At 36.0% G+C, this 24788-nt stretch overlaps 1 protein-coding gene across 2 annotated transcripts in view; it reads right to left on the bottom strand.

Moving 5' to 3' along the window:
• LOC111156999 (cyclin dependent kinase 13) overlaps positions 1–24788 on the bottom strand; it is a 124409-nt gene that overhangs the window by 21959 nt on the left and 77662 nt on the right. For both annotated transcript variants that reach the window (XM_022518204.1, XM_022518205.1), the window contains exons 6-9: positions 23662–23851; positions 22395–22451; positions 1288–1389; positions 1112–1189 (exon numbers count right to left, since the gene is read on the bottom strand). In XM_022518204.1, the coding sequence (XP_022373912.1) occupies positions 1112–1189; positions 1288–1389; positions 22395–22451; positions 23662–23851 (427 nt within the window). The remainder of the gene's footprint in view (positions 1–1111; positions 1190–1287; positions 1390–22394; positions 22452–23661; positions 23852–24788) is intronic.

Below are 24788 nucleotides of genomic sequence, written 5' to 3'. Positions count from 1 at the left end.
TCTGACACAGGGCAAGGCCTCTCTTTGAACAGAGGATTTGTTGAATGGGACTCTGCATTAGCTTTCCTGAACAAACCACATTATCAAGGATTTAAAGCAATTTGAGTACTAAATTCTTCTAAATTTTTATGACTTACCTTTCTAACTTAAAGTAACTTGCCTCCCACCCAGTTAATCTGATAGCAACTTTGTTAAGTCTTTGCAAGCACCGCATCTGTGTATGTTTAAAGGACACACATATAATAATAAAAAGTTGGTATACAAAATTGGAAACAACCATCTCTTAGTCATTACACTTCAACGGGGAGGATAAATACATAGTCTTACTAGAGAGTAGTAGTCTACCAGCTGCAACCATTCAGCGTGTCGTGTTATCATGCTACTGTTACTTACAGAGGGACTGGAGAGCATCAATTAATCCAATAAGTCTGTTGAAGGGAAGGTTCATAGTATATTGGTATCTGTGCCTCATACCAATATCTTTCCTATAAGTTCTCATCCATATTTTGAGACACACACAAAACTTAGAAGTTGCAAATTGACATTATTATATATGAAAGCCAAAGCTCTTTTTTTAAAAATAAAAGAATTATTTTAAAACATTACATGAAGAGAAAGGTGATTATGTATGTCCTTATGACTCAGGCACTACGATAGACTCCAAATAACTAAGACTGACGCCTGTAGGTACATACACGCGTTTCCATGTATAAACATTCACATATAAACATGTATGCATATGTGTATGTAAAACAGTTTGTCTTTACAGTATCCCCAAAACACTAATTCTTCCATCCTGCCATACTAAAAAAAAAATTTATCTACCATTTATTCTCTCCTTCCTCATATTTATTTACTCTTTCTTCCTGGTCTTATTTTTTGGGCCCCCCACCCTTTCATTTAATTGCAAAAAGATTTAGGGACTTTGAGATCTTTAATTTTACTAGATCAAGTATCAAGAAGTACCCACATTCTAGTTTCTCCTCCATGCAGCAATCACTAGCCTTCAAGAAAACCATGCTGTTCTCCTAAAGACACAAACTTGAAAGACTTTAAACTTCCTATGAAGTATTACACACCCCCCCAACAAATATTACAATCATGAGCTTACCTTATTAACTCTAGTTGTGCAAGTTCTTGATTTGCTTGAAATATAGGTTTTTTTGTGAAGAGTTCACCAAGGATACAGCTAGAGGAAAAAAATATGCATCATTATAAAATGATATGATTTTACTTTACTACCAAAAAATTTCAAGTGAACTAAGCCAGTCAGTCAGCCTATCTTACCCACAGCTCCACACATCAATAGCAGGTGTGTATCTTTCTTCTCCCAACAGCAGTTCAGGTGGACGGTACCATAAAGTGATGACCTTGTTAGTATACGGCCGACTAAAAAACACAGAAAGCACTCTTTTGAGTTAATATCTGTTAATAAGAGAGATTCTCTTAAGAAATATTATTTTGGCTCATCAAAGCAATCCTACAATCCTAACTAAAACCAATTTCATCTGCCTACTAAATTCAGACATGCTATTACATCTGACATATGTGATCAAAAAATACATTTGAGAGCAACATGATTAACTGAAAATTTCCTTAATACATAAAAATGAGAAGTAGTTGGCTGATTTTAAGTGTCACCTGGTCAAAAAAAGGTCCCAACTGTTCAGTTCTGTTTTTCCTTTCCATAACTTTAAAGGGGATTAACTGACTTGAAGTTGATTGATTTTGACCAAATCTGGCAAATTACTAATGTGTGGCAAGATATAGTACAAATTGGAATCACCTAACAAAAATTTTCACTTGGGCATATTTTTGACAATATTTCACTGACTGCAACTCCACTTCAGTATGCACATACAAAGTACATAAATGTAGACTGTAGTCGTTGAGGTCTATTCTGCAAAGTACCACTGGTAATAGGTATGATACTTTATCAAGATGATTTCTTTTGTCACCTTCTAAAAGAGAGGATAGACACATACTGCTACCTCTATTTGCCAGTGGGGCTTATCTGGTGGACCAAATAGGCTGTAGAAAACGGAACTGAGATACTTCTGTAAAAGGCTTGCCTGCAGAGTCACTCATGCCAGGGATGAACACAATGCAGCTGTTTGAAAAGCCACTAGACTGTTGTGAGGAAGATTCATTGGCTGATCTTAAACCAGCCACAAGAGGGGCAGGGGCCTGTTGGGGCTCTGTCCAGGGACAAAGGTGCTGCCAGGCACCACTGCTGCAGCTTCCCTCTACTCTGATAGCACAGGTGGTGCACTCCCACCCTGCACTCTCCTATGGCCCCACTAAAGCTGGCAGGTGCACCCCAGTCCTGTATTCTCCCCCAGCTGCACTAAAGCTGTTGGTCACACACACTCCACAAAGGAGATGCTCCCTGATCACCTGGCTCTGGTGGCCAGGGGGACCTGCATTTCTGGGTCCCATGAGAAAGTAATAATCAAACAGTTCTTGGCAGGCTACCATGCCCAGGGCATTACACAGACTGAAACACACCCCTAGTCTTTCTGGGCAGAAGACCTACTCAGATGTCCTGGAGCTTCAGCCTAAGGGGCAGACTTCAGGTTTGCCACACATCTGAAGTCTATAGTGGTGTACTCAGGGAAAGTAGGGCAGGGGACACCATCCTTGCATTCTCTACTGACCTCATTACTGGTACCTCTCAGAAAGGAGCTTTTTACTCATCTTATGCTCTGACTTTTCCAACTGTAGTCCAAGGGATATCTCCAGATTAACCTGGTCTGCAGGCCAGAGGATTTACAATCGTGGTCCCATATGACTATATATATTTGCATACATTAAAAGCTGCTGCCTGAGGGTCTGGCTTCCAATCAGCCTGAATCTAGGTGCTGACTGAGAGCCCAGCCTTTGCAACACTGATGGGTCTTGGAACATCCTCCATAGTTGGTTCCTATCAAATATAAATCAGACTGCTTAGACAAACACAAAGGTTTGAGAAACAGAAGAGCTAGAGCAAGGCTGAAAGATAAAGATCATCTCCTATACAAGCCCACTCCTTCAAGACTAGAAGAGATAGCTGTTTTCCCTAAACATAGAAATAACCACAATCAAGCAAAAAGAGGAAACAGAAAAAATATGTCCAAATGAAAGAAAAAGGTAAAACCTCAGAAGAAGAAAAAAAAATAATGAAACAGAGATAACTAATTTATCTGATAGACTAAAAATGGTTATAAGGATGTTCACCAAACTTGGGGGAAAAAAAATATCAATGAACAAAAATAGATAGAAAATGTAAGAAATTATCAAAGAGAAGTCACAAAGCTGAAGAAGACAGTAACTGATCTGGGTGGGGGGGGGGGAAGAAACTAAACTAGAGGGATTTAATAGCAGACTACATTAAGCAGGAGCAAAGCATTGATCTAGAAGATAGAGCAGTGGGATTCAAACGAGCAGAGAAGCAAAAAGAAAGAAGAAATTAAACTGAAAATTGCTTAAGGAACCTATGGAACAACACCAAGCAGAATCACATCCATATTATATGGGTACCAGAGGAGAAGAGAGAGACAAGTGGACAGAAAACTTATTTGAAGAAACAGTGGCTGCAAACTTCCCTAACGTGGAAAAACAGATATCCAGATCCAGGAAGCCTAAAAGAGCCTATAAAAATGAATTCCAAAAGATCTACACCAAGACACAGTACAAATAAAATGTCAAAAGTAAAAGATAAAGAGATAATCTAAAAAGCAGCAAGAGGAAAACAACTGTTACATACAAAGGACCTCCCCTCCCCCAGGTCTGCATAAGACTCTCAGCAGATTTTTCAGCAGGAACTTTGCACACCAGAATAAAGTGCACATTATATTCAAAGTGCTAAGAGGAAAAAACTCCCAAACAAAAATACTCTACCCAGCAAGGTTATCATTCAGAATTAAAGGAGAGATAAGGTTTTCCAGACAAGAAAAAGCTAAATAATTTCATCATCTAACCTGGCTTTACAAGAAATGTTAAAGGGAATTCTTTAAGCTGAAAAGAAACTTTCTTTACTAATTAATAACTTTACTAATTAATAACAAGAAAACATGTAAGTATAAATCTCACTGGTAAAGACAGACTAATGGCAGTGGATTAAATCACATAAAGCTACTATAAAGGTTAAAAGACATAATTAGTAAAAAGAACTGTAATTACAATAATCAGTTAAGGGATATACAAAGGAAAAAGATGTAAAATGTGACATCAAAAACATAAAATGCCAGGGTAAGTAAAAATGTAGAGTTCTAGAATGCATTCAAACTTAAGCTGCTATCAGGATGCCTGGTTGAGGGTCCAACTCTTGGTTTCAGCTCAGGTCAATGGAGTCCTGCACCAGGCTCCACACTAAGCAAAGTCTGCTTGAGATTCTCTCTCCCTCTGTCCCTCCCTCTGCTCCAATGCATGCTCTCTCTAAAACAAGGATATCTTTAAAAACAAAAACAAAAACAAAAACCTTAAATTGCCATCAACTTAAAATAGATTGTTATATATAGGCTGTTATGTGTGAGCTCATGATAACCACAAAGCAAACATCTATAAGAGATGCACAAAGATAATAAAAAAAGAATCTAAGCATAACACTAAAGAAAACCACCAAACCACAAAGGAAGAGAGCAAGAAGGGAAGAAAGGAACTAAAACCCAGCCAGAAAACAATGAACAAAATGGTAATAAGTACAGATCTATTAATAATTACTTTAATAGAAATGGATTAAATTCTCCAACCAAAAGACACAGAGTGGCTGAATAAATAAGACAAACAAACAAACAAAAAAACAAGATCCTTCTATCTGCAACCTACAAGAGACTTGCTTCAGATCTAAGAATGCACACAGCCTGAAAGAGATAGAAAAAGACGGTTCATGCAAATGGAAACCAAAAGAAAGCAGGGGTAGCTTTACTTATATCAGACAAAATAGATTTTAAAACCAAGAGTGTAATAAGAGACACTTATTAGTGGGAAGAGGGATGCCTGGGTGGCTCATTGGTTAAGCATCTGGCTATGGCTCAGGTCAGGATTCCAGGGTCCTGGGATTGAGCCCCACATTGCACGCCTTGCTTAGTGGGAAGTCTGCTTCTCCCCAGCACCCCCATGCTCGCGTGCTCTATCTCAAATAAAATAAATAAAATCTTAAAAAAAAAAAAAAAAAAAGAGAGCGAGCGAGACAAAGAAGATCTTATGATGATAAAGGGGTCAATCCAACAAAAGGCTATAACATTTTTCTTTTTTCTTTTTTTTAATTTTTTACTTATTTATTTATTTGATAGAGAGAGAAAGAGAGTATGAGAGAGAGAGCGAGCATGAGAGGAGGAAGGTCAGAGGGAGAAGCAGACCCTCTGCTCAGCTGGGAGTCTGATGGAGGACTCAATCTCAGGACTCCAGGATCATGACCTGAGCTGAATACAGTCGCTCAACCAAATGAGCCATCCTGGCGCCCAGATTTAACATTTCTAAATGCTTAAGCACTCAAGATAGGAGCACCTAGATAATGTAAATATTAACAGACCTAATAGGAGAAATGGACAGCAATACAATAATACAGGGGCTTAATACCCCACTTCCACCAATGGACAGATCATGTGGACAAAAAACAGCAATAAGGCAACATCAGCTTTAAGCAACCAATTAGATCGTATGGTTTTATAAAGATATATACAGAATACTCTATCCAAAAGCAGCAGAATATGCATTCTTCTCAAGTGCATATGGACATTCTCCAAGATAAATTACGTTAGGCCACATAACAAGTCTCAATATATTTGAGAAGCTGAAATCACATTAAGCATCTTTTTCAATCACAATGGTATGAAAATAGAAGTGAATGGAAAAAAACTGGGAAATAAATCACAAATACATAGAGATTAAACAATATGCTACTAAACAACCAACGGGTCAATAAGGAAATCAAAGGAGAAATAAGTAAAAACCTCAAAACAAATGAAAATGGAAAATGCAACTTACCAAAATCTATGGGATGCAGCAAAAGCAGTTCTAACAGGGAAGTTCAAAGCGATAGAGGCCTACCTCAAAAAAACAAAATCTCAAATAAACAATCTAACTTTACACCTAACGGAACTAAAAAAAGAAGAACAAGCAAAACCCAAAGGTATTAGAAAGAAGGAAATAACAAAGAGCAGAAATAAATGAATTAGAGACTAGTAAGACAACAGAAAAGATCAATGACACCATGAGCTGGTTCAATGAAAAAAGAACAACAACAAAAAAAAACCAAAGGCAACAAACTTTTAACTAGACTCAAGAAAAAAAGAGAAAAGGCTCAAATAAAAATTCCTAGAAACATATAATCTTCCAAGACTGAATCATGAAGAAAAATAAAATCCAAACAGACCGATTACTAGTAAGGAAAATGAATGAGTAATCAAAAACCTCCCAACAAACAGGTCCATGACCAGACAGACAGCTTCACTGATGAATTCTACCAAACATTTAAAGAAGATTTAATGCCTATCCTTCCCAAACTCTTCCAAAAATTGATGAGGAGAGAACACTTCCAAACTCATTTTATAAGGACAGCATTACCCTCATAACAAAACCAAAGACATCACAAAAAACAAAATTACGGACCGGTATCCCTGATGAATACAGATACAAAAATGCCAGACAACGATGCCCACTCTATCCATTCTATTTGTCATAGTATTGAAAAATCCTAGCCAGAGCAATTAGTTAATAAAAAGAAATAAAAAGGCACTAAAACTGAAAAAGTAGTAGTAAAACTGTCACTATTTGTGGATGATATGATTTTATATATAGAAAACCTAAAGACTTCACCAAAATACTGTTAAAGGTAATAAATTCTATAAAATTTCAGGATATGAAATCAACCATACACTAACAATAAAGTATGAGAAAGAGAAATTAAGAAGGCAATCCCATTTATAACTGCATCAAAAAAAAAAAACCAAAAAACCTAGAAGTTTAACCAAGAAGATTAAAGACCTATACACTGAAAACCATGAAGACACTGATGAAAGAAACCAAAGTCATATATAAATGGAAAGATGTTCCATGCTCGTGGATTGGAAAAATTAGTATCATTAAAACGTCTACACGACCCAGAGCAATCTATTGATTCAACGAAATTCCTATCAAAATCCCAATGACATTTTTTTTATTATTATGTTCAGTTAGCCACTCCATAATACATTACTGGTTTTTTACCAAAGGCATTTTTCACAAAAATAATGCAAACTACCCCCAAATTTATACAAAACCCAAAAAACACTCCAAATAGCCATGGAGGCACCACACTCCCTAATTTCAAACAAATTTACAAAGCTACAGTAATCAAAACATTACAGTATTGGAATAAAAACAGACACATAGATCAATGGAACTGAATAGAGAGCCCAGATATACACCCATGAATAGACGGTCAAGTAATTTATGATAAAGGAGGCAAGAATATACACTGGGGAGGGACGCCTGGGTGGCTCAGTGGGTTAAGTGTCTGCCTTCAGCTCATGTCAGGATCCTAGGCTCCTGGGATTGAGTCCTGCATTGCGCGTCTTGCTTGCCAAAGAGCCTGCTTCTCCCTCGACCTGCTGCTCCCATTACTTGTGCTCTCTTTCTCTGACAAGTAAATAAATAAAATCTTTAAAAAAAATAATATATACTGGGGAAAGAACAATCTCTTAAATATCAACGGTACTGGGAAAACTGAATAGCCACATGCAAAAGAATAAAAGTGGACTACTATCTTATGTCATACACAAAATTTAAATTGAAATAGATTAAAGACTTGAATGTTAACACCTGAAAGTATAAAACTTCTAAAAGAAAACACAGGCAACAAGCTCCCTGACATCAGGTGTTTGTTTGTTTGTTTGGATCTGACTCCAAAAGCAAAGGCAACAAAGGCAAAAATAAGTTGGGACTACATCAAACTAAAAAGCTCTTGCACAGCAAAGGAAACCATCAACAGAAGAAAAGACAACCTACTGAATGGAAGAATATCTGCAAATCATTTATCTCCTAAGGGGTTAATATCCAAAATATATAAAGAACTCATACAACCAAACAGCAAAACAACCCCCCAAAATCTGATTAAATTATGGGTAAAGGATGCAAAGAAACATTTTTCCAAAGATGACACACACGGCCAAAAGGCATATAAGACACTCAACTTCACTATTCATGAGGGAAATGAAAACCACAATGAGATCACTTTACACCTGTAAGAATGGCTGTTATCAAAAGGACACGAAATAATAAGATTACCAAGCATGTAAAGAAGGAACCCTTGTGCACTGTTGGTGGGAATGTAAACTGGTATAGTCACTATGGAAAACAGTATGGAGGTTTCTTCAAAAATTAAAAATGGAAATCCCATATGACCCAGCAATCCTACTTCTGTGTATTTATTCAAAGAAAATGGAAACACTAATGGAAATACTAATCTGTACTTCCATGTTCACTGCAGCATTATTTATAATAGTCAAGATATGGGATAACCTAAGTGTCTATAGGTGGATGAATGGATAAAAAAGATGTGGTACACATAGCAGTCCCCCCTTACCCATAAGGGATACCATCTAAAACCCCCCATGGATGCCTAAAACCACAAATAGTACTGAACCCTATATATACTATGTTTTTTGCTAATCCATACATAACTATAATAAACCTTAATTTATCAATTAGATACAATAAGAGATTAGCAACAATAACAGAACATTTATAATACATACAGTAATGAAACTTGTGAATATGGTCTCTCTCTCCCTCAAATTATCTTATTGTACTGTACTCATCCTTCTTGTGATGATGTAAGATAATAAAATGCCTATGTGAGGAGATGAAGTGAGGTGAATGATGTGTAGGCACTGTGATGTAGCATTAGGCTACTATTGACCTTCTGATGATACATCAGAAGGATCATCTGCTTCTGGACTGGGGTTAATCGCAGTAATCTGAATCTGTGAAACACAAAACCCAGACAGGGAGATTACACATATACAATGGAATACTATTCAGCCATAAAAGACAATGAAATCTTGGTATTTATGACAACATGCATGGCCCAAGAAGGTATTATACTAAGTGACATAAGTGGATGGAAAAAGACAAATACCATATGATCTCATTTATATATGAAATCTAAAAATCAAACAAATAATAAAAAACTCATGGATATAAAGAACAGAAAGGTGGTTGCCAGGAGGAGGGAGAGCAAAGTGGATGAAGGGGGTTCAGGAGGCACAGACTTTTCATTGTGAAATGAACAGATCATAGGGATGTGGTGTGAGAATGGTGATTACAGTCAATGGTACTGTAGTACATATTTAAAGGTTGCCAGGAGAGTGGATCTTGAAAGTTCTTGTCACAAGAATAAAAGAGAAATTTTTCTTTTGTAACTTTTTATAGTGACAAATGATGACTAGACTTATTGTGGTCATTTCACAGTGTATACAACTGCCAAATCATTACATTCTGAGATTATTTTTTTTTTAAGATTTTATTTAAAAATCTTTATTATAGGGGTTCCTGGGGTGGCTCAGTCAGTTAAGCATCTGCCTTTGGCTCAGGTCATGATACTGGGGTCCTGAGATCCAACACCACATCCCACTCCCTGCTGAGCAGGGAGCCTACTTCTCTCTCTCCTCCCTGCTCGTGTTCGCTCTCTTGCTATCTCTGTCTCTCCTTCAAATAAATAAATAAAATCTTTTAAAAATAAATAAAATCTTTAAAGATTTATTATTTTAATTTTTAAAATAAGATTTTATTTATTTGACAGAGAGACAAAGATCACAGGCAGGCAGAGTGCCAGGCAGAGTGAGAGAGAAGCAGGCTCTCCGCTGAGCAGGGAGCCTGACGTGGGGCTTGATTCTGGGACCCTGGGATTGTGACCCAGCAGAAGGCAATGCTTAACTGACTGAGCCACCCAGGCAACCCTAAAGATTTATTATCATTTATTTATTTGAGAGAGAGGCAGGTGGCAGAAGCAGAGCCCCAGAGCAGCACAGGCTCTGAGCTGAGTGTGGAGCCCAACGTGGGGCTCAGTCTGATGACTCTGAGATCATGACCGTCAAAGGTCAGACGCTCAACCAACTGATCCACCCAGGTGCCCCACTAATATGGTGCTGTATGTCAATTATACCTTGATCAAAAAAAGTTCACCTGTTTATGCCTTAACTCCTTTCAAATTTGAAATCCCCTCCCTATTTTTCTCATTTAATCCTACACCTCCTTCAAGACATAGTGAAAGACCAATCTCTGTAAATTCTAATCTCTATTATCAACAGATTTAATTTCACGTTCTTATTTTTTAAATCATACTTAAGACTATATTCTATTTTAGGTTTTCTATCTTTCCCAGAAGACAAAAATCCCAGGTGCCATTTTTTGATATGACCCCCATAGACAAAGCCCAGAACAACATACTTTAATGTATATGGCCTTTAGAGGTGTCTGGATGGCTCAGACGGTTAAGTGTCTGCCTTTGGCTCAGGTCATGATCTCTGGGGTTCTGGGACCGAGCCCCACATTAGGCTCCATGCTCAATGGGGAGTCTGCCTCTCCCTCTGCTTCTCCCTCTGCTCACGCTCTATCAGTCTCAAATGAATAAATAAAATCTTTTTAAAAAATATATGTGGCCTTTTTTTTTTTTTTTTAAGATTTTATTTATTTATTTGACAGAGAGATAGATCACAAGTAGGCAGAGAGGCAGGCAGAGAGAGAGGAAGAAGCAGGCTCCCTGCTGAGCAGAGAGCCCAATGCGGGGCTCGATTCCAGGACTCTGGGATCATGACCTGAGCCGAAGGCAGAGGCTTAACCACTGAGCCACCCAGGCGCCCCTATATGTGGCCTTTTAAGTTTAGTTGACATACATGCATTAGCTGGGTGGGAGAACAAAGTTTGTGAAAATTCTAATTACCAGTTTTCAAAAAACATTTCAAGGATCTGTAAGCATATGAAACCTATGGTCTTGTTAACTCAAGTGTAACTGAATACCTATGGTCTCAAGAAAATGTTTAAATTAATATAAATCCTTATGTAAACAGTGAATACTTTATCTTTTTGAGTGTTTTAAAATATATTTTTAAAAGTAAAAATATGTTAAATTATATAGAGAAATCACACAAATTAAAGTTATTAAATTTTATTGAAAAGAATATCTAAAATATTATTTTATATACTATGTATTAAGTTCTAGCATTTAGAACATAGTTATCTTTAGCAGCTAAAATTAAGACTAGTTTAATTTTTTTAACTCTTCTATCAAATTCAGAAGTGAAAATATTTAGTGCATTATCGAAAACGATAGGGGCGCCTGCTAGCTCAGTCAGTTAAGTGGCTGCCTTCGGCTCAGGTCATGATCCCAGTGTCCTGGGATCGAGCCCCACATCAGGCTCCCTGCTCAGTGGGGAGCCTGCTTCTCCCTTCTCCCTCTGCCTGCCCCTCTGCCTACTTATGCTCTATCTCTGTCAAATAAATAAATAAAATCTTTAAAGAAATGATTAAACACAAAACTAGATGAAATATACTTCTAAGTATATGGCGAAAGTATTTCATGTATACCAATTAATGGCTTTTTCAAGTTTTTCTAAATTCTTAGTTTCTGCCACAAGAACTAGGTAAAGTCAGAAAAAGCATTCAACTGTAAAATATGACATACAAAGTTCAATTTTATTTATTCGTTTAAAGATTTATTTATTTATTTGACAGAGAGAGAGAGAGCACGCACACACAAGCAGAGGAAGCAGGAGGGAGAGGGGGAGGGAGAAGCAGGCTCTACATCCCCCACCCCTGGCCCCGCCCTGAGCCGGGAACCCACTGCGGGGTTCCATCCCAGGACTCCTAGGATTGTGACCTGAGCCAAAGGCAGACGTTTAACCAACTGAGCCACCCAGGCACACCAGAGGTTCAATTTTAAAACCCAAATATTTCAAAACTGTGGAAATGCTTTCATTTGTAAAATGAATAAAATATTCAGACTGATACATACTTTTAATAAAACAAAGTACCATCACTGAATTTTCAATGTATTTTTCTTTACATCCAATGATGTATCAACAGAGATCAAAGACAGATCTCAATACTCTGCCCTTAGATAATCCCAGGAATTCAAAAGATGGGTGGATCAGGGGAGATGAGAAATAGTTACGGTATTCCTTACCTTCACCCCCAACAAACAAAAGTACCACCATAAGGGTGTGTTCCCCAGGCTGGCAGACAGCTGAGCCTGCCATTTGGTCTAAACAGATAAAAGGCAAAAAGCAAATGCTCAGAGGAAGATCTTAGGCCCTTGAGGTACTTGGGAGATTCTGGATAATTAAAATACACAAACCAGAGATGCTAATCTTAAAGAACTTTACAAGAAATAAAAAAAGAATTATATTAAAGGAAATACCTAAACTGCTCTAAATGCTTCATTTTTTTCAACATATGTAATAGTCTATACTTCTTTTAGACTATAATATTTTTAAGAAAAACATGGGAGAGCGTTCAGCTAACAAAATTTATCATATGCACAAATGCCATGTCTTCCCTCCGAATCTACTGCAGAAACACCTACCAAACCTACAAAAGAAATCTGGGGTCTGATTTTAACACTCATGCTTCAGAAGTCAAAAATCTTCTGTCATCTTTGATTCTCTTTGCTTCAAATCTCACATCTGATGTATCAACAACTTCCATCATTTCTACATCCAAATAGATCCTAAATCCAACAATTTTCCACAATTTCAGAAAGTGTACGCCAAGATTATCTTTTGGTCTGAGCCACGAGTATCTTTTCATTGGTACTAGTTTCTCTGCCGTACCTATCCCTAGCCTGCCTTCTCCATTTTTTTTTTTAAGGTTTTTTTTTTTTTTTTAAAGCATAGAACAAGCTCATATTACTGTAACTACATAACATTTAAACTTTACCTCAGTGGGTAAGACCATATTCCCGAGTGTCTCATTTCCTATTTTTACACTGGGCAAATGTTTAGCCCTTAAACTTTCCCAGTCTATTCCCAAGCTTTGCAGCTGCTGAGCTCCTTCTACTTGCAATGTCCGTGGCCTATGCCTTCATTAAGTCATCCCATTCTCATCACTCAGGTTGGTCCTAGCTCAATTTTACTTCGTCAAAGGTCTGCACTAACTACCTTACCTAAAAATTACCCACATGCCTAGAGTGTTCTTATAGTCACTATTTTATTTGCTTTGTAGCACTTACGTATTTTAAATTCTTTATTCCATAGATTTGTTGTCTACCTTCTTTCACCACCATGTAAATGCGATCAGAGACCAAGTCTGTCTGTCATAGCTGTAGTTCTAATACTTAACCTGTAGGCATTACCTCGGTTGGTGTTAGGCACAAAGTAATAAGCACTTACTGATATTTTTAATCAACTGACCTATGCCATAAATGTTATATAACACATTTTTCCCTTATCTTTTGATATTTTCCTTGAAAAGTAACTCTGAAATTTCTGTATTATAACATTGGTACAGAGAAACCAAAGTAATTTTTTCCCAACTGAAATCCTCTTACAATCACTTTTCTGTTTTTACTACTCATGTAAATTTAGAAGTCCTATAAGTACCCGTATCTAAACACATCCAAAAGGACATTTACCATTTTTTGCTACCCACTTGCTGCCTGTTTCCTATTTCAGGAAACATCATCATCACTTCCAGCAGAGACTACTACCTGTCTTCCAAAATCTGTTCTTTTCTTCAATGGTAGCTGCCCACCTACACTACATTTCCATCCTCCCTGTAGCTGGGTGTGATCACATGACCAAGTTCTCACCAATGGAACATGAATGTGAGTGGTAAGTGCCATTTCTAGGTCTGGCTCATAACACCCCTACCTCCTTTTTTCTAGTTTCTGGCTGACAAGAGGTGGTATACCTTGAAAGGCATATGAAGACGGCAGATCTTCCAACTTGGACCCCCGAATGACTGTATGAAGTCGATACCCCCTGATCTAATGATAATGAGATGGTTAAATACTCTTAATTGTCTACTGAGGTAAGCAACAACCACTCCTGATCCTTAAGTGAGAACTACATATAAATTTCATATTCTTTATGCCACTGAATTTTGAGGTTTTGTTTGTTGTAAAAGCTTAGCTTACCCTAACAACTATGTAGTCAGTTGCTTAAGCAGAAATCTTACAGTAGGGGTACAAGCTGGGATGTGTTTAACAATACATATTCAACCATCAAGTTCTAACAATTTTATATCTTATGATATAATTCATCTTTCTAACATCTATGCCCATTCCCTAATTCTAACCATAATCATCCTGCCTAGGTTTACTGAAACAGCTTTCTAACGGACTGCCCTTGTTTCCATACTTACAAGGTCAATCCACTTTTCAAAATAAAGTCAAAATGATAGCATAAAATGTCAGTATCTTATACCTTTAACACACACTGCTGCCTCCTAGAGCACATGCACACAAGGCCCATAAAAATATCTGTTACTTGGTTCTTGCTCCAACCACAATGAGCCATCAGTTCCCTTTGAAGGTTGAGCAAATGTTCATTTTCTATAGCTAGGAGAAAAAGCCAGGGAGACAGCAGAGCTGGCAGGAAAACTTTCAAGAAGACAGTGGTGCTATAATTATGTTTTAAATGTTTGAGATAGGCATTTTTTAAATAAACATTTTATTTTATTTTTTTTTTAAGATTTTATTTATTTATTTGACAGAGAGAGATCACAAGTAGGCAGAGAAGCAGGCGGAGGCGGCGGGGCGGGGGGGGAGGGGGGGTGCCGGGGAAGAAGACTCCCCGCTGAGCAGAGACGATGCGGGGCTCCATCCCAGGACCCTGGGATCACGACCTGAGCCGAAGGCAGAGGCTTAAACCCACTGAGCCACTAGGCGCCCCTTAAATAAACATTTTAAATAAGCTTTTTAATAAACTAGTTTATAATAAACTTTCAGAAGTTAACATTGACAAAAGATACTGAAAATGATGGTTTTATTGTCAAGAAAAAAACACATGATTTATTCAAGAATTTTGCAAAATAGGTATCCTGCCTCACTTTCCACCTTAGTGTTAAATGAGAAGGAAGGAAACACTGAGAAAGTATACAGACAGAAAAAGACATTAATCATAAAAGCAAATTCCAAGGTAGATGGAGTTAGCAAATAAAGCCAATTTCAAATCACCTAATTCACTAATTTAAATGGTTAACAAACAAGTATTAATGAAAATATTCTATGTTACGATCATGAAACTGTTTTTACAAACATAATGATGAAAATAAAAATAACTGAAACTATGTTCTGAAACTAGGTTGTTTGGGGCACCTGGGTGGCTCAGTCATTAAGCGTCTGCCTTCGGCTCAGGTCATGATCCCAGAATCCTGGGATAGGCTCTCTGCTCAGTGGGAAGCCTGCTTCTCCTTTTCCCACTCCTCCTGCCTGTATTCCCTTTCTCTCTGTCTCTCTCTTTCTGGGTCAAATAAAGAAACAAAATCTTGGAAAAATAAAAAAACAGTAAGTTTAAATCTCAAGAAAACTAAAGTACTGTTGTAATATGAAAACAGATCATCCAAAATTAGACAAATATGTGAAAACCCGAAATCCCCAAAAACAAACCTGTCAAATTTGGTTACTAAATTTAGCTACACATTATCAACATCCTAAAGATGGTCTTACTTAGATCACAAAAATGCAACTGATGTGACACCTCATATATGATACTTTATTTTTCTTTCATGGATTTTTAAAAAAATTACATTCTTGATATCTCTGCCCAGTATTTCCATAAAAAGTGAATTTATAACTATGAAAAAAGAAACAGGAATGAAAAACAAAGAGGTTCTTAGATGGTACAGAATAAATACACTTTAAAGAAGACAACCTGAGTTCCTGGGTGGCTCAGTTGGTTGAGGGTCTGACTCTTGGTTTTGACTCAAGTTATGATCTCCGGGTCCTGGGACTGAGCCCCACATCAGGCTCCCCAATCACTGGGGAGTCTGCTTGAGATTCTCTCTCTCCCTCTCCCCTTCCTCTTGCTTGCGCAGTCTAAAATAAGTCTTTTAAAAGAAAGAAAGCCTAGGCACCTGGATGGCTCAGTGGGTTAGACCTCCGCCTTTGGCTCAGGTCATGATCTCAGGGTCCGGGGATCGAGTTCCGCATCGGGCTCTCTGCTCAGTGGGGAGCCTGCTTCCCCCTCCACCCTGCCTCTCTGCCTACTTGTGATCTCTCTCTGTCAAATAAGTAAATAAAATCTAAAAAAAAGCCAAAAAATGGAAAATAAACCACCCCATTTACTCCCATAATTAAGTTAAATTCCCAAGTAGTAAATTCCATAACCTGGCAAAACAGACACACATGCAATCCCTCTGGCATTAAATTTAAAAAACCAAACAGTAATTCCAATAAGCTATTATTCTTAGTAAAAACTAAACTCTGTAAGGATCCAGAAATAATGGTATCAACAGTAAATATTCTGAATTTTAATTTCTACTGAATATCTTCAGTTTTTTAGAAGAAAGCAGACACCATCTCTTTTCTGCTAGGGGGAAAAAACCCCAACACTCTAAAAACAACAAGAAGAATACTCCCTTTGTTTTGTTATGTTAAAACTCTACCTTAATGTGGTCAACAAGGTATTAAAATGTAAGTCATCAGTCTTGTATATAATAAAACTTCCATGTGAAATCTCAGGTTATTTAAAATATCTGATGCTATCAAAATACTTCTCAGTTACATCTTTCTCATTTGGTACTTAAGGAGCTTTACAGGAGATTCAGAAATGGAAATATCATACAACTTGCTGGAAAACTAAATGAGTATCCTTCAATGGGCAAAAATAAAATATATTATTTGAAGGCCAAGAAAATAGAGACAATAAAATTCAGCAACTGTTTGTTTTGACAACTGTAAAAACCTGCCATCAGCCTAATGGTACCTCCAAAGCAGACTCTAGATGCCCCTAGAATTCAGCACTTAGAAGATACTTTTAGAAGTGGGAAATTTAAAAAGAACATACTTTTAGGAAATCAAGGTTAGATCCAGAGTCTTACCGAAGCAGCACTCCAGTATAATGAAAATAAAAGGCTTTCTGTCAAAAGATTTTACCTCTACCACTAATTAGGTGATCTTGAAAATATACTGAAATTTTGTAAATTTCAGTTTCATTATATTTAAAGTGTACATAAGAATGATATCTACAGGGGGACGCCTGGGTAGCTCAGTTGGTTAAGCAGCTGCCTTAGGCTCAGGTCATGATCCCAGCGTCCTGGGATCGAGTCCCACATCGGGCTCCTTGCTCATCGGGGAGCCTGCTTCTCCCTCTGCCTCTGCCTGCCATTCTGTCTGCCTGTGCTTGCTCTCTCTCCCTCTCTCTCTCTGACAAATAAATAAATAAAATCTTTGAAAAAAAAATGATATCTACACCACCTGTTTCAGAAAAACTGCTGCTTTTGCTTAAAATAATTCTTGTGAAAGGGGACTATATATAATAAACTACCATGCACAAATGCTAGTTAAGTTTGTTCCTTTTTTATAACAACAAGTATTTATGAAACTCTGAGCTCGGTACTGTACTTAGTACCAAAAGATGGCTGGCCGAAAGAGTCAACCACCAACACGGTTGGAGCTGTTTAAAACCTTAATTAAGAGTCTGGTGGTAATAGAAATTATAATAATACATTTTAAGTACTATGTAAATTAATGAAAAATGTATTCGGGACACATAAAGGAAGACGTGCCCAACGCTGACTACAGGAATCAGGGTAAATTTTTCCGGAGTGGTAGTGACTAAACTGAAGCAAAAAAACAAATTTGTCAGATTGAGATAATGCAGAGTCTAACTCCATATAAAAGTTAAGAACTTATGCAGATTCAGAGAGGCATTTAACTTGTTTAGGGAATAACAAATAATTCAAGGGTTGCTTGGTGGGGGGGGGGGTGGTGGGGGGGGTAGCAGCAGGCAGGGGACAGTAGGAAGAATGACATAAGAAAATAATGTTAGGGGAAAAGACCAGAAGCAAAAACCAATGTAATTCTATTTACAGTGGTCTACAGGAGACATATCTATATGTGAGAGTGACTGGGTATCTTCAACTAAAATAGGAAATAACGGAAAAGGAGCAGACTTGTTTCTGGGGAATGTGAAGACAGGCTATGTAACAAGATGTTTAACTTACAGTACCTACATCACCTGGGTGGAGCTGTCCAGTAAACACATAGGTTTAGAGATCAAAAGAAAGATGAAGTCTTGAAGTTGAGATTCATAAATCTTCAGCATTAAGGGAATGGATCAAATTTCCCCTACGTGAAGAGGGGGCACACCATACCCTAGAGAATTAAATTGCCTTTCCCATTTTATATGCTCAAAAATGTAAGCTACTCCATTAGGGCCAAAGGAAGTACAATTTAATCTTGATCTTATGATTAGGTCAGCAATCTAAATGAGATTTCTATTCCTAAAGCTTGTTTAGTCACATTAGTCACATTATTTACTATTATTAATATGTTATTAATGACCTTATTACTATGGTTTTAATAACTGGCCCAGAAGATCCTCTAAATTATCTACAGTCCCCAAGGCTCCCCGCACTAACTGATATCAGGAGGGTCCTCCAGATCAGAATGACCTTCTCTTGGATCAGAACTGATCAAGCAATTACTGTGAATGTGTTTTAAACTTTAGGGTAAAAAACATAAACATTTAAAATATGGTCCCTGTTTTTAAATCGACTAGAATTCTAGCTTGAGTGTAAAGACAAGAACACAAGTAATAAGTCCTGGATATAATTTCATCTAGTCCTTGGATAAGGTAATACTTTCTCCCTCTTCCACTCATACCTATATATAGCCTTCCTATATATAGAAAAAGTTTAGTTTTGCTTTTAATGGCAATTTTATGAAAAGCCACTAGGTGGTGATATTGCCTTAAAAATGTTCAAGAAACTTACTTTGATCTCAGTAACTTGTAGAACTGCAAGAGATGTTTTCTAATACCCTTTAAATAAAGATTTTAGAGATTTTAAATCCTTCATCTTATAGTTGAGAATGATAAGATAGCGATTAAGTGACTTGCCAAAGATTCCACAACTGCTTAAATAAAGGGCAATGACAGGACTAGAGCCAAAGTCTCCCTGATTGAGCCCTAAGGGTGTTATGTTCCTTTCATTAAAAAATGAGCTAAGTTCTAATTTATTCTCTAGAAAATGAAATTATCTTCAGTTTATGTGGAAAGCACGTATTTACTCATATGGAATGGTCACATAAAGAGAAAAAGATCCTGTAATTTGGAAAAGCACTGGAGCAATGACTTGGTAAAATAAAAACTGAGAAATGGGTTATATATTACTGTGGCTAAAAGTTTCAGGAAAAGTTGATTTAAAAATAGCTACTGAAAAAAAATGAACAGGTATAAAGAAATGGGCAAACACCTCTGCTCTCCAGTTCTGTATTTTCCAAGGCCAGATGGGACAGTGTATAAATACTGATATACAAAATAAGAAAATGATTATTAAAGTTTAAAGAAATAATTTCCCCCCTAATTTTAACCCAGTGGCTCTCTTTTCTTCCACTTAGCATACATGACAGAGGAGATCCACATGGGTCTCACCACCCCCGATCCTGAATTCCTAAGTATGGACTAGGTCCATTCCTAAGTATGGACTGAATTCCTAAGTATGGACTCACACTCCATCCAGTTCTCAAGTTCAAAAAAATATCTGAAATCAAATAAGTGAGAATGTAGTTAAGCTATTACAGTAGTTAGGTGAAATGTGTTCTGCTTGGGAACAAACAAAAAACACTGCAATAATTTCTTGAACACTTCAGTTACTCTATCTGTAATAGCTAATTACATAGAAAATACTTCAAAGTGACTTAACATTTGGATGGGTGTTATTACGATAAAGGCTTACCCTTCTTCCTGCTTATAAGGACAAAGAAATATGAATGAAAAGTCATTTGTCACGTTTATTTCAAGAAATATCTAGAAAAGTTGGGACAATATTAAATCTGCTAAAGGCAGTATGGCAAAAATTGGTATGTTATTAAGATTTACTAGAACAATGCATGTATTTTTAAAGTCATTCCTTTAAAATTAAGCCTACTTCTCTAATTTTAAAGAATTATTCAAATCAAAAATCAAAAAGAAAAGTTTTAGGGGAATATATATAAGCCCCTAAAAGACAGGATATTTGCTTACAAAACAAAATAATACACCCAAATTTTTAGCTTACGAATTTGGGTAAGCAGGAAAACTTAGTATATATTACCTGAAGATGCAAATTTTAAATTTTCTACTTTAGTAAGCTCAAAATTCCTGTATCAATTCAGTAGAGCAATGGGCATCATGGCTCAATGAACATATCACACCCTTGGCACTCCATTGAAACCCAACATTCCATTTTTAAAAAAGGTAAAGTAAACAGGGAAATGGGAGTCTAATACATAAAATTTGACTTTACAGTCAGTTATCCTGGAATGTATCTAATATCTGAATAAATATCAGCAAAAAAGGAATCTATAAGATGAAAACAGTAATTTAGCTCTTCTCCATCTCCACTGAAATCTATCGTGAAAACAAGAAGGGATTTACATTCAAGAATGACAAAACATATACCTGTATTAAGGATGATCTAAACTACAGTGAAATCTCAATTAACCAGCTACGCAAATAGAATCCTTAATTAAGCAAAATTCCCCCCACCCCAAAGAACAGTTATTGAAATTTGGTTATTCAAATATACAAATATACACCAAGAGAAGTTTTCAATTAAGTGCATATTTGACCAGTCTGTTTTTTCCTTCAATTTCTACCAAGAAGTATTATTATATAAGATGGAAAACAAAACAAAAAACAACCTGATAGCTGGAAACTTGAAATTACACACTCTTGATTCTGTCAACAAATATTTTCTGATCTTTAAATTCACTCAACCCTTCCTAGGTCTCAGTTTTCTCAAATACAAAATGAGGGTTACAGCTTTTGTGCTTTAAAACAGTTTTTTTAAAATTAATATATAATGTATTATCTGTTTCAGGGGTACAGGTCTGTGAGTCATCAGTCTTACACAATTCACAGCGCTCACTATAGCACATACCCTCCCCAATGTCCATCACAAAGCCACCTAAACAGTGTTAAACTTAAACAAACAAACAAACAAACAAACAAAAAACCCCCACAATGGTTTCTTTAAAAAAAGTATTAATTAAAAGTGTAGCAAGTAAAACAAATAAAAGTGGAAAACTCTGGCTAAAGGAAGTATAGGGGACTGGAACCCTGTCCAAAACAACTGTCTACACCACAGTTTTCTGAAGGGTTTAATGAATTCTAATGGATCTTAAACACACCATTTTAAAACCTCTCCACACTAAATAATGAAAATAATTTTCAGAATGAAATGATGACATGGCAAGATTCAAAAATAAATTTTCACTGTAAAAAATTCAAACATGAATATTTTACCAACTAACCAGAAACTGGCCAACATTCAGTGAAAGTAAACACCTACTTCTAAGAATTCCAATTAACTGATGCATCATTGCATTAAATTATGGTTACACTGAAGAAACTACAGAATTGACAAACATAAAGTACTTCAGAATATGTAAGTAAAAATAAAGAAACAGTACTGTTTGACAGGAAAGAAATGGGCCACACTAGAGATATATTAAACCCAATCAAGTCTGCAATATATTTACATAAAATCCATTATATATCACAGAAGTATTTTATTTTGAAATTCCGTATCAGTTCTTTTGTTTTTTAAAGATTTTATTTTTAACTAGCCTCTATATCCAATGTGGGGCTCGAACTTACAACTCCAAGATCAAGAGTTGCATGCTCTACGGACCGAGCCAGCCAAGTAACCCCATATCAGTTCTAATAAGGCAAGTCATATTTCACCACCACCATGTCCAAAGGAGCCAAAGGAATATACATCCTAACTGCAGCCACAGAAGCTCCATAAAGGAGAGTTATGCAATGGAAATTCTTCACAATAGTTTGTCTAAGTAAAAGGCTCTAATGAGATTAAAACAAATATAACTGTAGATAAAAGTATAGTTTTAAAAAAACAGAAGTCCATAATAATAACTAAAAGTGTGTACATTTAAACATGCATTAAAAAAAGCATATATTAAGATTTTTCACCAAACACAAAAATCATACACATCTTAATATCTGAGTCTACATTAGAAATTTAAGTATGAGTTTTTTAAAAAGAAATTATATTTACCTCTAAATGCCAAAAACCAATTATTTTTAAATTGAGATAAATGCATGAAATTGCAATTAAAATAGTCAATCCAATATGGTACAAAATTATATTATTTCACATATTTAACAACGAAAAGTAAATTTCCCTTTTCTTAAAAAAATAAAGTATTAATAAGGTATTCTTAAAACTGGTCTCTATTGTCTTTAATAGTCGCTTGAAAGTACTCTTACCTTTCTTCTGAGCTATATAATCGAGCAAGTCCAAAATCTGCAAGTTTTATTTGCCCTCTGGTAGAAGACAAAATGAACAAAAAGCATTAGTCTACTCTGAAATCAGACACATTTGTATCCATTCATTGATATCTAATTATACACATTCATATTCTATTCCTAAAACTAATAAAAAATATGTAAACTTTAACTTTGATCACACAGCAGTACCCTAAGTCCTAAAAGAAAAGGCAAATAGATAAACTCACAACAAAGTAAAAAAGTAGTACTTCTCCTTTGGTGGTTTCAGCTACTATTATTCTATCTAGAACCACCACCACCACCACTATTTTTATTGTATTAGTATTAACAGTATTTTAGTACTACCTAGTTCCTATTTAGAAAAGTATATGACAAGGAAAATAAACGGAGATAATTTCTGCTACTTAGTAATTAGACATATTACTTGTTCAATTCAAATCAATAATGCATAAGACTAAACCACATTATTTTAAATCTATGTTTAGTTTTCCAGTTCTTAGAGGGACTAGGTACATAAAATCCTTTCGCACACTAAAGTCGAACTAGGCATGCCTCACTTAAACTAACAAGTAACACCAACTATAACAGAATTACCAGAGCTCAGGTTATGTTGTCAGTAAAATGTTTTTAACATACACTTTAAACATCCATTTATGCAGGGGCACCTGGGTGGCTCAGTCGATTAAGTGTCCAACTCTTGATTTTGGCTCAGGTCATGATCTCAGGGTCATGAGATTGAGCCCCCTGTCCGGCTCTATACTGGGTGTGGAGACTGCTTAAGATTCTCTCTCACTCCCTCTGTCCCCACACCCTCCACTTGCACTTTCTTTTTGGAAAAAAAAAAAAAAAATCAACTTATGCATATGTGTGTGTATACACACGTCAGAAAAGCTCTTTTTAAAACTGTGATACTGGTGTAAAAACAATTTCTAAATAAAAAATTCTTAGATCTATTCTTAACCTAAAGCTGAAATCACATTATTAATTACTAGAATATCCATTCACATTATTTGGAAGAATATCAAATGATAAATTCAATTAAGTATTATTTTATGTACATTAAAAACTATCATTGGAAATTAATTAAAGTATATTTAACACAAGTCCAGATATACCTCAAGCAGTAATATTGCTGATTATATTGAAACAGTTTGAGCAATAAAATAAATTTAAGTCTTTTTAACAGAATCAAGGCATATATTATACAACACTGATTTTAAACACATATATCAAACTCACATCATACCTATTATTTAGAAGAATATTTGAACATTTAATATCTCTATGCAAAAAGTTCTTCTTATGACAATAATCCAGACCTTCCATGAGCTGTCTCATGAATGACTTTATGTGATTTTCATTAAAATGAACCAAGCCTGATTCCAGTAGTCCCATCAGATCATGGTCCATATATTCAAACACCAGATAAAATGCACCTAAGAAAAAGAATAATTAATTCATTAAAGTTTTTATTCTTATTACTTTTCTTTTTTTTTTTTTAAAGATTTTATTTATTTATTTGACAGAGAGAGATCACAAGCAGGCAGAGAGGCAGGCAGAGAGAGAGGAGGAAGCAGGCTCCCTGCTGAGCAGAGAGCCCGATGCGGGGCTCGATCCCAGGACCCTGAGATCATGACCTGAGCCGAAGGCAGCAGCTTAACCCACTGAGCCACCCAGGCACCCCTCTTATTACTTTTCTATAGGTTCAAAATTTTTAAAAATTAAATGCTGTGGAGAAAATTATTCCTTGAAAAGAAGTCCTACTTTGTCACTTCAATAACATTCATCTTTCTCTCTGAATTTAATATCAATAAATGTATTTCAAGGAAACATCTAACTCAGTTTTCTTCTTTTGAAGAAGAAAACTGTTAAAATATCAAATCAACTCTACAATGCATAGTTTCTGGGTGGTGCTTAATGTAAAATAAATTATTAACTGTTTTATATATTGAACAAACTGTCTCTCAGCAGAAGTTGAATAAAATCAGTGTAGTTCATCAAAGAAAATTTTAAAAGTGTAAAAACAATTGTGTTTAATAAAAAAAAAAAAAAAAGACTCTGGGCCCAGTTGGGACTTTAGATGATTTCTATTAAGCCTTCAAAAAACATATAATTTCATTCTGTTTATACAGCTCCAGAGCATTTGAAAGCGCACAAACTGCAACTGTATTTTGTAAGACCAGCTTAATCTTGCTACCCAAACCTAAAATTGCACATAGTACATACACAACAATCGTGATTCAAAAATCCTAACTGAAGCTCATACAAACTGAAACCAAAGCTGTATCTAAAAATATTCCAATCAGACTAAGTTTAATTTATCAATTCAAGAATGGAAAAACTAACAAAATTCAACATAGCTATCAAAGAAAA

The sequence above is a fragment of the Enhydra lutris genome, unplaced genomic scaffold, assembly GCF_002288905.1.
Source record: "Enhydra lutris kenyoni isolate GAN:26980312 unplaced genomic scaffold, ASM228890v2 scaffoldscaffold51, whole genome shotgun sequence".
NCBI classification, from domain to species: Eukaryota; Metazoa; Chordata; class Mammalia; order Carnivora; family Mustelidae; genus Enhydra; species Enhydra lutris.
The sequence above is the reverse complement of the archived record's forward strand: the minus strand, read 5'-3'. Positions and strand labels throughout refer to the sequence as shown.